Here is a 13,655-nt window from a genome sequence, read left to right as displayed (position 1 = left end):
TCTTCTTTCTTCTTCTCCTTCTCCTTCTTCTTCTTTTTAAAGTCAGGGTCTTGCTTTGTTGCCTAGGCTAGAGTGTAATGGTACAATCATAGCTCATTGCAGCCTCGAACTCCTGGGCTCAAGTCATCCTCCCACCTCAGCCTCCCTAATGGCTAGGACTACAGGCATGCATCATCATGCCTGGCTACTTTTTAATTTTTTGTAGAGACAGGGTCTCACTATGTTGCCCAGGCTGGTCTCGAATTCATGACCTTAAGCAATCCTCCTGCCTTGGCCTCTCTAAGCACTGGGATTACAGGCATGAGCTGCTGCACCTGGCCCCTTTATTCATTTCTTAAGGAGCCATATCATAAAACTTTAGCCCCTCAGTGAAACAGATTGCTTGGCTGCCTAACATCCCCAAGAGTTCGCCTTTCCCGTGTTCTTTGTCCAGGATAACTATGATGATTCAGGGCTGCTGGGATGGCAAGCAGAATAACTAGAACTGTTGTTCCCCCTGCTGAAGACCATAGCAGACATGGAAAATCAACCAAACCACGTCATTCTTTCATGTGGAACCAGGACTCTGCCTTAGCATCCATCTTAACACAATGCTCTAAGCAGCAACTACTGATCAAGGGGCATTGGCATGAAGGGTTATGCCTGTTTATCATCCATGCTTTATGTAGCCTGTGGAGTAGGAGGGTATAAAATAATTATGCAGGAATGTCTCTTGAGTTGTTGTGAACAGTGGGAACATTTATTGATACCGCAGAGGAAGTACTGAAACATCCCCTAATCTGGGAATCCACTTTTCACCTTAAATCTCAATTGAGATGGGATTCTTCCTGATAAAAGATTTGGATTATCTTTATCTTCTCTACTGCTTGGCAGAACATGAAAGCACAGAGCACAGCCCAAGGTAAAAATGAGAAATAGAACTAGGCCATGGTGGGAGCTAAGCTATGAGGACACAAAGGCATAAGAATGATATAATGGACTTTGGGGACTCACGGAAGAAGGGTGGGCAAACGGTGAGGGATAAAAGACTACACGTTGGGTACATTGTACACTGCTAGGGTGACACATGCACCAAAATCCCAGAAGTTACCACCAAAGAACTTATCCATGTAACCAAAAACCACCTGTTCCCCAAACACTATTAAAAAAAAAAAAAAAAACAAAAACTAACTCAGCCATGGGATAGCCACACTGGTTTAAAAGTAAAGTACTAGTTGGATGCAGTGGCTTACACCTGTAATCTTAGCACTTTGGGAGGACATGGCAGGTGGATCTCTTGAGCCCAGGAGTTTGAGACCAGCCTGGGCAACAGGGCAAAACCCCATCTGTACCAGAAAAATACAAAAATTAGCTGGGCATGGTGGTACACACCTGTAGTCCTAGTTACTTGGGAGGCAGAGGTGGGAGCTTGGGAAGGTCAAGGCTATAGGAGACAGAGTGAGACTGTGTCGCAAAAAAAAAAAAAAAAAAAAAAAAAAAGTAAAGTACTAAATGGCTAACGTATAGAATATATAAATTATATCTCAATAAAGCCGTCCAAAAAAATAAGCATCAAACCAACATTTGGTAGAGGGACATAAGGGAAATAAAACTCCCTTAGAAATATCATGAGAAAAACAAGGCACTTGGTATTTGCCTGTGTACCTAACCAAAGTTCACCAAGAGCTTCCTACTGATAGCAGCAAGTTCAGACCCTGAAACAAATCAGCAACATCCCATTAAACACTAGCATAGGAAAAATGGTGTGGGTTATAAAAGACACTAAAAAGAACTAGGAAGGCCAGGCGCGGTGGCTCATACCTGTAATCCTAGCACTTTGGGAGGCAGAGGAGGGCGGATCACGAGGTCAGGAGATCAAGACCATAGTGAAACCCCATCTCTACTAAAAATACAAAAAATTAGCCAAGCGCAGTGGCGGATGCCTGTAGTCCCAGCTACTCGGGAGGCTGAGGCAGGAGAATGGTAGGAACCCGGGAGGCGGAGCTTGCAGTGAACTGAGATTGTGCCACTGCACTCCAGACTGGGCGACAGAGCGAGACTCCGTCTCAAAAAATAAATAAATAAAGGAACTAGGAAGACTATAAATCTAGACTGGATCAGCACAGATACTAATTTCTAAGCTAAAGTTTTTCAAAGAGTGTATTACATGAAATACATTGGTTCTGTAAGATGTTAACAGATGTAACATGAAAAAAAGGTTCTACAGTTAAATAAGCTTGGGTAACATTGAATTAAACAAAGTTGAAAAGGTTTCTTTACTGCAGGACATCTCAGAGCCTTTAAAATGTCAGTGGGTATTGTGATGGGATAGAGCATATAGTCTTTCCCAAAGAAATTTTTCTATGGAGCGTTTTTCCCCCATAAAGCATCCCAAAGGATCAATATTCCTAATAGAATACTATAAGAAATCCTAGTCTAAACCATGCATGGCGTGTGGCCAAGGGCTTCACCAATTCCTTCATAAGGATAAAATGGGAAATTAATATGGGAACTAGGTCAGGCATGGTGGCTCACACTTGTAATCCCAGCACTTTGGGAGGCCAAGGCGAAGAGATCACTTGAGCTCAGGAGTTTGCGACCAGTCTGGGCAACATGGCGAAACCCCTTCTCTACAAAAACTACAAAAAATTAGCTGGGTGTGGTGGTGCATGAATGTAGTCCCAGCTACTCAGGAGGCTGAGGCGGGAGGATCGCTTGAGCCTGGAAGGCAGAGGTTGCAGTGAGCCAAGATTAAGTCACTGCACTCCAGCCTTGGTGACAGAGACCCTGTATCAAAAAAAAAAGTGGGGGAAACTATAATTTATAGCTCGTACATGATTATGTTTAACTACATAGTGAAATATATGTGGTTCTCACTCCACAGTTTGCATGTAGTTAATTCAATAAATTTTTTTTTTTTTTTTCTTGAGACAGAGTCTTGCCCTGTCGCCCAGGCTAGAGTGCAGTGGCACAATCTCGGCTCACTGCAACCTCCACCTCCTGGGTTCAGGCAATTTTCTGCCTCAGCCTCCCGAGTAGCTGGGATTACAGGTGCCCGCCACCATGCCTGGCTAATTTTTGTATTTTTAGTAGGGACAGGATTTTACCATCTTGGCCAGGCTGTTCTTGAACTCCTGACCTCGTGATCCACCTGCCTTGGCTTCCCAAAGTGCTGGAATTGCAGGCGTGAGCCACCGCGCCCAGCCAATTCAATAAATCTTAAAATGCTCCTTCAGGTATTGTTCTCGATAGATGGGATGTACTCTGCTTATAACAGCCAAGAATCTGGTGGCCAAATCAGGCAAAACCAGGCAAGGAGCCACAATCACTGGTCTTATTTCTGCCTGGATGTGGCCTCTTGTCATATGTTTAGACTTAGGGCTGGAATAGTCATTCAGAAAACACCATTCATAGCTGTATGTGCCCTCTTTCTTGCACGCACACTTACATACCTCACCACCATCACAAAAACTTAAAATTGACCTTCAATAACCACAACCATCCGATCCTCAATTTGCTATCTCTGAATAACAATAATAACAACAAATACAAGTATAGATTTGCTTGAACTCTCTCCTGAGAATGTAAAGCCTAGGAGGAAACTCCTGCGGGCGTGTGTCTACCCTCTCTCCCAGACCAGACGCTACAGGCCTCTTTCCTAGACAACTTCCCTACTCCAGAGTCCCTTCCTGCAACCAGAAGTTGATTTGACTGTCCCACAGTGAGGCCTGTGGGTCATGTGCCAATTTCTAAACTCCAGAGCAGACTCAAAGCCAGAGCTTGTTCTCCTTCCTACCCTCCTTTCCTCCCTCCCTCCCTTCTTTCCTTCCTCCTGCCCAGAAACCAGATTCCCACCAGAGCCTCCATAAGAAACAATGACTTGGGACCCTGCTGAGCCACACCTCTTGCTTCCTTCAACCAGCACCTCTGTTTATCTGCCTCAGCCCAATTCTCCCCTTCCCACATGCTCTGGAGCTCCCTGAACCAGTTCTCCCAGGTCTCTAGGAAGGCACAAAGCAACCAAGCCCAAGAAGCTACATTTCCCATGTTCCCTTTCCAGATACAAGGCTCCACCTGCCTTTTTCAGGAGGTGAGAGGGTCCTTGAGACTAATCAGGTTTGAGTGAAGAAGGCTGTTTTCCATTTCTGCTCATACTGGGCTATATAGGCACTCAAGGGCAGCAGGCAGCTGGGGCTGGGAATGACTCAGCCTGAACCCCAGCTACCACAGAAGCACCTACCCACAGAGGCCACATTTGGGACCTCTGAGAAGCCAAGTCACCTCTGAGTGATCTCACCCCAGAATTCTGCTCCTTTGGTACACCTTGTCTGGAAGAAGCAACTTGGGCTCTGCTTCTACCCAATTGCAGATTTTCAGGCTGGTCTCAGAAAAGGGAAGTACACATCCTTTTCCATTATGACTCTTGCAGTGATGTAGTAACACATATATCCATTCCAGAAGGAATCAGTGGAAGAGCCCAGCTCAATCAGTCAGAAAAAAAAACCCCATAGATTTGACTAGAATGATAGTAAAAGGCAAAGCCAGAAACTGCAACATAAAGCACTCAGGCAACAAAGGATTTTATTTTTTCTTCATCAAAGTGCTATTGGAAAGAAAATAACAACAACAAAACCCACTATGGCTCCTTGCTGCTACCACCAATTCTCTTGAATTCATCAAAGCAAGTTGCAGGGGAGAAGTATTCACTGGCAGATGAGTGTGTTTCTCAGCAGCCCTTTTGAGGTGGAGGGCGGACCAGTGCCGCTCTGACCTTTGGTTTTCTAGGACTTCTGGGTTCCTCATAACCCCAAAAATGTAGCTTCAGCAGTAGAGCAAAGGAAAACAGCAGCCTTCTCTGTTATAAGAAGTCCCTGAGACCAAACGGTACATGGGCTCCTGAGTTTCCTGAGGTGGTGATAGTCTCTTCCTCCATCCAGGTGTCCATGCCACAAACTTGAGAGTCATCCTTAACTCTCTACCTCTCCGTTCCACCTCCCAACAGATATCATATCCTGCCTATTCCACCTTATTAGTATTTGTGTATCTGTCCTACCATTTTTCTCTGCTTCTGCAGGCCTTTATCATCTCCTAGCAGAATTATTATACCCAGGTCTGTAGTCGTTTTCCAACTTCCAATCTCATCTTCTCCAATCTCTCCTCCACCACTGGAGTGATAACCTAAACTCAGATTTGATCATGTTATTCCCTTAATTATAACTCTTCATTCATTCCAAATGCGCTCTTTTGTTTCTTCTTCCATGCCCTTTCTTGGCTTAGCCTCATTTTGTCAGTCTGCCAAGCTTCTAGTACTCTTCCTAGGGCCAGTTCCTAGGGCCTCTGTGAAGCCTTCCCTGACCACTCGATGACAGCCTTTCCTTTCCTGCTTTCATTTGGTGCTCCTGGGCCTGGTTCTTCTCTTGCAGTGCTCACTATTCTGTAGTGCCTCAATCTGAGTTCTGGACTGTGCATCTCACTGGAGCAACATTCTGTGTTATTGAGCCTAGAACAACATCTAGCAGAGAGTAGGTTCTTACTTGGTGTTTGTTTGATGAGGAGATGAGTAGTAAGGAGCTGCAGGCTTGAACAAACCTGATCCTCAGTTTGTAATATAGGGCAGGAAAGAAGGGTGCCTCTGCCCAGGAACCTGAGAAATACTGCTGGATCATGAGCCACATGGACCCACTAGGAGAATCCACCCTTAAATTGAAAAGTCATCTGGCAAGGAGGCAACTTAAGGTGCCCAGAACATAGAATATATATAGGTCAATTTTCCACAGTGGCTACTTGCTATCTTTAAAATGTTCTCTCTGCCACTTTCAGGAGCCGCTGTGGCCTACCCACTGAATTAAATGTCCCGTCCTAACCATCCCCATCCATCCCTGAGTGTCAGGAAGCAGTAGGAGTCTGAAACTCCCTCCCAAGCTCATGTAATCAAAGAGTCAGAATCTCAGCATTCCTCACCCTCTCCCAAAGGAGGGTGTCACTCTTTTTCATGACACTCCATTGATCTCTACTCTTTTTGACATATATCTAAAAACCTTTCTATAGCCATCTGAGCCCATCCTTCTCTTGGCCACCCACTGGAGAGATCTTACTTGTCCCTGTATCCTTAAAGTACCTGATCTGAGTAGATGCTCGTGAACTAAACAAATAAGTTAACCAATAACCTAGTTTCAGTGAGGCTAGAGTAACATTTCTCTCAGCTGTGCAGAGACCCTGTCTGGTGCCATTTGCCATTCTTTAAGTCTCTTTAGTCCCTGAGAGCACAGGAGACAGGGTGTTGCCTGACACAATTAAGTGCTTAAAAGCTCCATTTGTTCTTCTTAAAACAATTCTCTTCCTCTCCAATTGCAGCAGAAGAGAAGACATAGACTGTGTGGCTACACCAACAAGCTGAGCAGACAGACAATAGGGCCAGAGAGCAATATCCCTGTTGCTCATACAAACAATATACCAAACTCAATCCAACTGATCAACAGAGAGCCTTGGGCTGCTGGAACTTCTCTAGACCAGTGAGGTGTATGACTCAGACACAGAGCTGACACACAAAATGTGCCTACCCCTGGCAGTTTCTTTGGGAGAATCTGTGCTCAGAAACACTCAGGATTGTCTGAGAGACAGATACAGCAGGAATGGAGTCCAGTGGATAGGTCTGTAAGAGGAGCTCTCATTTCATAAGAAGATAGGAGGCTGAGTGCAGTGGCTCACGCCTGTAATCCCAGCACTTTGGGAAGCCAGGTGGGCAGATCATGAGGTTGAGAGATCGATACCATCCTGGCCAACATGGCAAAACCCCGTCTCTACTAAAAATACCAAAATTAGCTGGACATGGTGGCATGCGCCTGTAGTCCCAGCTATTCGGGAGGCTGAGACAGGAGAATCACTTGAACCTTGGAGGCAGAGGTTGCAGTGAGCCAAGACCGCGCCACTGAACTCCAGCCTGGGCAACAGAGTGAGACTCCGTCTCAAAAGAAAAAAAAAGGAGACAGGAAGAGACCCTGGGGACCTCTCAGGGATAGACCTGGGCCTGGTTCAGCTGCTGAGTTGCAACAAGGCCAATTAAATAATTGGTGTGATGGGGAAAGGAGGGAAGCCACTCCTTTCAGGCAAACTCCCACCAGAGACAGGAGGCTCCATGCAGCTGTGACAACAGCAGCAGCAATAACAGGGCAGGGATCTCCTCCTCTTCCTCCCACTAGCTGAGATCTAATGCTTAAATTAGCACCTTGGAAACACCCAGATCTGCTGGCTGCCTTCTCTCCCAGTTCTGCCACGCCCCCAGGCCTTCTTTTCAAGCCTGAGTTTCTCTTTCAATTAAATAATTTAAAAAATAAAGATGCGCTCCCCCTACAGTTTATCTTTCCAAGTAGGGAATGGCCTCTGGATTCTTCCCATCACTATGGGATGGGGAGAGTTATTTGATGATGGCGCCCATGTGACAAGCTTTTATCCATACAGCTTGGTCCAGAAAGGGACAATGATGACACCAGCATTGCCTGGCTCCCTTGGGGCTTAAGGAGTCAGCCCCTACTCTGTCCTCAGTGGAGGATCACACTAAGAGAGTGAGCAAGAGAAACAAACTTTGATAAACTGTGAGCTCAAGAGCAGGGTCACATCTGTGTCTGTGTTGCTAATTACTCTATCCCTAATACTCAGTTTAATATTTGGGACAGAGCAGATGCTCAATAGTTATTTGGTAAATTAATTGCTGAATCAATGATATCAGGTCTCTGTGATATTCTTAGAAGGGAGAGTGAGGAGCTACTGTTTAAACTTTAAAGAGATAGTTTGTCTTCATCTCATACATAGAAAAACAATCTAGGAAGGAGGAGAGACTTCCTAGAGGTCTCAGTAAATGGCAAAAAATGAAATAGGTCATAGCTAAGTCTGAGGCTGGGACCCTGGTTTTCATGGCCTATCCAAATACCCTTAAAGAGCCATTTTGCCCTCTTTTTTGCCCTTTACCTCTATGACATGCTATCTTGATTTTTTTTTTCTTTTTTTCTTTTTTTTTTTTTTTTTTGAGACAGAGTCTTGCTCTGTTGCCTAGGCTGGAATGTAGTGGTATGAACATGGCTCACTGCAGCCTCGACCTCCTGGGCTCAAGCAATCCTCCTGCCTCGGCCTCCTGAGTAGCTGGTACTACAGGCATGCAGAACCATGCTGAGCTAATTTTTAAATATTTTTGTTGAGATGGAGTCTCACTATGTTTCCCAGGCTGGGCTATCTTAATTCTTTATGCCGCAAAATGAAGACTCCTGAAGAAACATCACACAAGATTCTGCTGGTCAACAATACACAGGGGATTTAACGGTTTTTGAGGTGCCTCTGGAATACAACCTGGGGACAGAGGTCAGGAAGCGGGGCAATGTCTATGACCCTCAAATGAGGGATGACTATATTGCTATTTCCATAAGGCTCTCACTCAACCTCAATAAAGTATTCTCAGGCCGGGCATAGTGGCTCGCTCTTGTAATCCCAGCATTTTGGGAGGCTGAGGCGGGCAGACCAATTGAGGTCAGGCATTCAAGACCAGCCTGGCCAACATGGTGAAACCCCATCTCTACTAAAAATACAAAAATTAGCCATGTGTGGTGGCAGGGGCCTATAATCCCAGCTATTTGAGAGGCTGAGGTAGGAGAATCGCTTGAATCCAGGAGGTGAAGGTTGCAGTGGGCCAAAATCATGCCACTGCACTCTAGCCTGGGTGACAGAGGGGGACCCTGTCTCAAAATATATATATATATATTCTCTTGCAGACAAGGGTGACTTTAGCAGTTAAAAGGATCTGAAGGCAGTCAGAGCTTTTCTAAGTGCCTCCTTGCCACAGATACTTCTCCAACTCTAGGTCCACACAGACCAGAAGCAGCTCAAGAGTCCTCTACCCAGCCAAACCACTATTCAGAATTTCAGGCAATAACAGAAGCACCAAGGACAATTGAGAGAGCCTGCTGGCTCTATTTCTTCTCCCCTTTGCTTGAACAGCTATTTCCTCCCTTTTTGGAAACCCCAGCTGGGAGACAAGAAACAACTCATTGCTTCCTTTTCCTGACACATTTGAACCTCCTCTTCCTTCATCCACCCTCTATTTTGATTCTTGATTAGATGCTTAGAACTGGAAGGGCAATCTAGTTTGATAAGTCAGGTTAGCTAGAAAGAGAACTCAGAAAGAAAAATTCTCTTCAGCCAGCCCGACGTCCTTCTTTAGGTTCATGGGATGGACTTCTCTCCAGGATTTTCTGGCTCCCAAATAATCCAATGATGGCATGAGTCTAGGAAAAAGTCCTGCAACACCTCTCTCTGGTTTAATATTGTATGCTTCTGTAAAACTTCTTTGTTTTGGCTTTTAGAACTGTCTAAGTAGTCATGAAAGGGGGAAAAAGCCTTTTGTCTCCTGCTAAGTGGCCACTAATAATTCTCTCTACCATCCCCCAAAAGGTGTGACAAAAAGGCGGTGATGGGTCCCTGCCAAGGTCCATCTTGGCTGCTGTAATGGGTAGGTTACTCGTCCAGGAAGCTATAAAGCACATCTGTCAGCCAGGGGGTTATAGGCCCAAGGGTAGACCTGTTTCTGGCCACCCTGCCTAACACAGAAGCAGAGCTTCAGAACTTGGAGAGCTCAGCTCTGCTCCAGCCAGCACAGCTCAGAGAAATGGGGCATCCACACTTTCGGGTTTGTAGCCCACCTTGCCTCCTTCCAATTCCAGCTCAGGCTCCAGGGGGATAAAGCGAACACGGCCTAGACATTCCTTCTCTTCTCCCTTCACTATACGAGCTGGCTAGGCCTCCACGTCTCCCACCCGGTTACCTGACAGACATGTGAGGTCAGGTAGCCCCCGGGGCGGTGGCCAGCAAGCATGGTCTCCCTTAGGCCTACCCTCGGTGCACCCGAGTTGCCCTCCCCCTTCTATTCCCTCCGCGCCAGCAGCGATGACATCATTCCTCCCTGACTCCGGGACCGCGGACAGGCGGCAGGATCCGCGCCCAGCAAGGACTTCAGGCACGTAGGCCTAAGATGATGGGGGCTCTTCCCAACCAGTGGGCACAGGCAACTCCAGCGCGGCCCCACTTCCTCTCCCGTCGGTTCCCGAGCACTCTCATCTGCACCCCGATTCCCCATCTGGTCGCCGTGCACTCTCCTTCCCGGTTTAGATGCCCCCAGCCTGGACTGCCTGCGCTCCCCAACGGAGAATGGAATTCCCAGGTTCTGCACCAACCACCTTCCCCCACTGGGTCCCACGCCCCGGCCCAGCTTTCCTATCCGTATATCCAGCGGACAGGCGGGCAGGCCCCTCCTCTTCTAAAAGCTGATTCCCAATCTCTCTTAGCCTGACTGCTCCCCCGCCCTAAGCATCACAGGCCTCTAGGATTAAACGCCTCCCCACCTCCCATCCCAGCCCCCTGGGCCTGCCGCCGGCGATGCCCCATGACAGTTCCTTCGCCAGCCCCCGCTTTGGGCCTCCACTAGCTGTGTGCACCTTTGTGCCCCCTCCGTTCCATCCGACGGTGCTCTGCCTCCACCGATGGTGCCCTCCGCCCTTACAGGTCCCTTTGCTCTCATCCAGCATATTCTCCCACGGTTTTCTTGTCCTGCAAGTCCCCGTCCCCCGGCAATACGTTTTCAGGGATCTCTTTGCCCTATCCGATGGCGCCCCTCCGCACAATCCCCCCGGCCTGATTCCCTCCCTCCCCCTCAAGCGACGCCCCCTCCCGGCCTTGGCCTGCCAGCCGCCCGCCCCCTCACCAGCGGCTGCATCTCCGAGTGCGCGGTGGGCACCTGGAACCGGTCGATCTCCTCCATCATGGTGCCGGCGGGCTAGCGGGCCAGGGGCCGGGCGCGGCCAGGGATGCCGACAGGACCGCGCGGGGCGGCGGCCCCAGGAGCCCGGCGGATGGTGCAGACTAGGCCTTCCCGGACCAGTCGGGCTGGCAGGGGCCGGGCGGATGCAGGGGTGGGCGGGGGCGAGAGGTTCGCAGACTGGCTGAAGTCGGCGTGACTCTGTGGGCTTGCCTAGCACTACCGCGGCTGTGGCCGGGCCGAGCCGCAGGTCTTGCCTCGCCTCCTACTCCGCCGCCGCCTCCTGTCAGCAGCTCAGCCACTGCGGTGACTCGGCAACTCCACTTCCGGGTCCGGGACACCGCCCGGGACTTTCATTATTCATGAGGAGGCGGTGTCTGGGGACCCCAGCCCCACCCACATGCGGGAGTTCCGAAGGCGCGCGACCGCCCGGCTGTGATTCCTGAGGGGGCGGGGCTTAGTGGAGACTGGCTCACTGTGCGCCCAACCCCGTCTCCTTCCCGAGCCGGCTGGGCGCGCCAGAAGCGCCTGCGCCTTGGCTGCAGGTCGGTTGCTGGGTAACCGCGTCAGGGAGTTGGATTCTGTCCTGCAAGGGCACGGGGACCCACAACGACGGCTGTCCCTAAAGAACACTTGCGACTGGTAGTTGAAGTGGAGAGTCCAGATTCCTTGTGTGTGGTCAAGGAGACGGACAAACTTTTTGTCTTCAGACGAGGGAGCGTTTTGTAGACTCTCCAGGGGTTGAGATGCTTCCTGCTTCTGCGAAGGCTCCCCATAAACAGGCTCGTAAGCAGGTAACGCACGCACACCTTCCTTCTGATGACCTCTGACCTTCGTCGTCGCCAGTGACCACTAATCATACCTCTCCTACTGATCCTTGATCTTTTATCTGTTGACCCCTAACCTTCTCACCCCCATGACCTCTGGCAAGTGCTGCCACTGACCTCTGACTCTGTCCTACTCTTTCCCACTAATCCTGGCCTCCTCTCCCATACTACCCCAACCCACTGTTTCTTACCTCTCTCCTTTTATCCACCATTCCCATCTCTTCACTTTACCCCCACGGACTCATTCTGACCAGTCTATCCTCCTTAACTCCCCCATCCCCATTCCCACGAGTCCCTTCCTCCTTGTCCTCACATTCTTGTCCCAAAGGAATTTTTCTTGTTCTCTTTCTTTCTTTCTCTCTCTCTCTCTTTCTTTCTTTCTCTCTCTCTCTCTCTTTCTTTCTTCTTTTTTTTTTGAGACAGAGGCTCACCCTGTAGCCCAGGCTGGAGTGCAGTGGCGCCATCTCAGCTCTCTGTAACCTCTGCCTCCTGGGGGCAAGCGATTCTCCCACTTCAGCCTCCCGAGTAGCTGGGACCAAAGGCATAGGCCACCACTTCCGGCTAAATTTTGTATTTTTGGTAGAGACGGGGTTTCCCCATGTTGTCCAGGCTCATCTGGAACTCCTGAGCTCAAGCGATCCCGCTACCTTGACCTCCCGAAGTTCTGGGATTGCACGTGAGCCACTGCGCCCAGCCTCAAAGGCATTCTTTATCCAACCCTTTGCTGTGTGCTTAGCTCCAGGCTGGGTGGGAACACAGGCCTTGCCGTTTGGGAGCCCACAGAGGTTGCGCAAGAGAACTAAACAGAATACAGGATAGGCTATGTGCGGGAGTTTGATTTATTTTCTGTGCTGGGAGATTTTTGAGGAGAAAGAGGGCAGGCAAAGAGGAAGAGGAGAGAGGCCCTTTTCTCATCCCTGTCCCCACCCCTACACTGCACAACCCAGACACTCGCCCCCAACTATTTCTAGAGCCTCATGTGTCTCTCTTCCCTGCGAGACCCTGGTCCACTCCTGTGATTCATTCAGCTATGTGAACATTATGCTCTGATTACCACCTGGACAGATGTCATCCCTTCGCACAGGAAACCCGAGTCATACCCCCCTTAACCCATTGAGCACCGAGTTCTGCCTTCTTCCTCAGCATCACCACGGAAGGCTATGCAGTCCCAGTTTCCCAAGGAGTCTTCTGTGATGAAGCAACTTAGTCCTTCAGGAACTTTTTCCAAACCCTTTTTGAATTACCACTCTGGCTAATGTGTAGTTTCTAGCTCTGGAAAGCAGGACTTCTATTTATTTATTCCAGATTTACCTCACTCAAGTCTAGGTATATTGAGGTTTAGAGAGCCAATCTGTCTCCATGCTACTTACGACTTTGCATATTTTGATCTGGCCATCTCCATGTTAGCCTTTGCTCCTCTGCCTCTTTTACCTGGCCTTCTGTAGCAGATGGCCGTGACTTTCTTAGGTCTCTGCAGCCTTGGGGAAGCTGCTAGTCCTGTAAGAACATGCCCTAATTTTATGTCAGGGTTGGGCTTTACGTTGAAGTTCATGTACTGTGTTTTAGCCTCCTGACCCTATATTTACAGGCAGTTTGCTTTTATTTCTTTTTTATTTATTTATTTATTATTATTTTTTGAGACAGAGTTTGGCTCTGTCGCCCAGGCTGGAGTGCAGTGGCCAGATCTCAGCTCACTGCAAGCTCCGCCTCCCGGGTTTACACCATTCTCCTGCCTCAGCCTCCCGTATAGCTGGGACTACAGGCGCCCGCCACCTCGCCCGGCTAGTTTTTTGTATTTTTTAGTAGAGACGGGGTTTCACTGTGTTAGCCAGGATGGTCTCGATCTCCTGACCTCGTGATTCGCCCGTCTCGGCTTCCCAAAGTGCTGGGATTACAGGCTTGAGCCGCCGCGCCTGGCCTATTTTTTATTATTTATTATTTATTATTTTTCATTATTATTATTATTATTATTATTTTTGAGACGGAGTCTCGCTCTGTCTCCCGGGCTTGAGTGCAGTGGCGCGATCTCGGCTCACTGCAAGCTCCACCTC

The 13,655-nt window shown here is 48.7% G+C and overlaps 2 protein-coding genes across 12 annotated transcripts in view; one reads left to right on the top strand and one right to left on the bottom strand.

Annotated features, from left to right (window-relative positions):
• FAM219A (family with sequence similarity 219 member A) overlaps positions 1-11,124 on the bottom strand; it is a 58,165-nt gene extending 47,041 nt beyond the window's left edge. For 6 of the 11 annotated variants that reach the window (XM_023203301.1, XM_023203302.1, XM_023203304.1 and 3 more), the window contains exon 1: positions 10,724-11,124. In XM_023203301.1, the coding sequence (XP_023059069.1) occupies positions 10,724-10,783 (60 nt within the window). In that variant the 5' untranslated portion in view covers positions 10,784-11,124. The remainder of the gene's footprint in view (positions 1-10,723) is intronic. The other 5 variants (XM_031934022.1, XM_031934023.1, XM_031934024.1 and 2 more) reach the window with 1 other exon arrangement.
• The window catches only part of DNAI1 (dynein axonemal intermediate chain 1), a 64,919-nt gene continuing 62,090 nt past the window's right edge, over positions 10,827-13,655 (top strand). Inside the window, exons 1-2 of the mRNA XM_023203362.1 lie at positions 10,827-10,931; positions 11,488-11,571. Coding sequence (XP_023059130.1) covers positions 10,827-10,931; positions 11,488-11,571 — 189 coding nt within the window. The remainder of the gene's footprint in view (positions 10,932-11,487; positions 11,572-13,655) is intronic.

Source organism: Piliocolobus tephrosceles, chromosome 14 (assembly GCF_002776525.5).
Source record: "Piliocolobus tephrosceles isolate RC106 chromosome 14, ASM277652v3, whole genome shotgun sequence".
In the NCBI taxonomy this organism is placed as follows: domain Eukaryota; kingdom Metazoa; phylum Chordata; class Mammalia; order Primates; family Cercopithecidae; genus Piliocolobus; species Piliocolobus tephrosceles.
The sequence above is the reverse complement of the archived record's forward strand: the minus strand, read 5'-3'. Positions and strand labels throughout refer to the sequence as shown.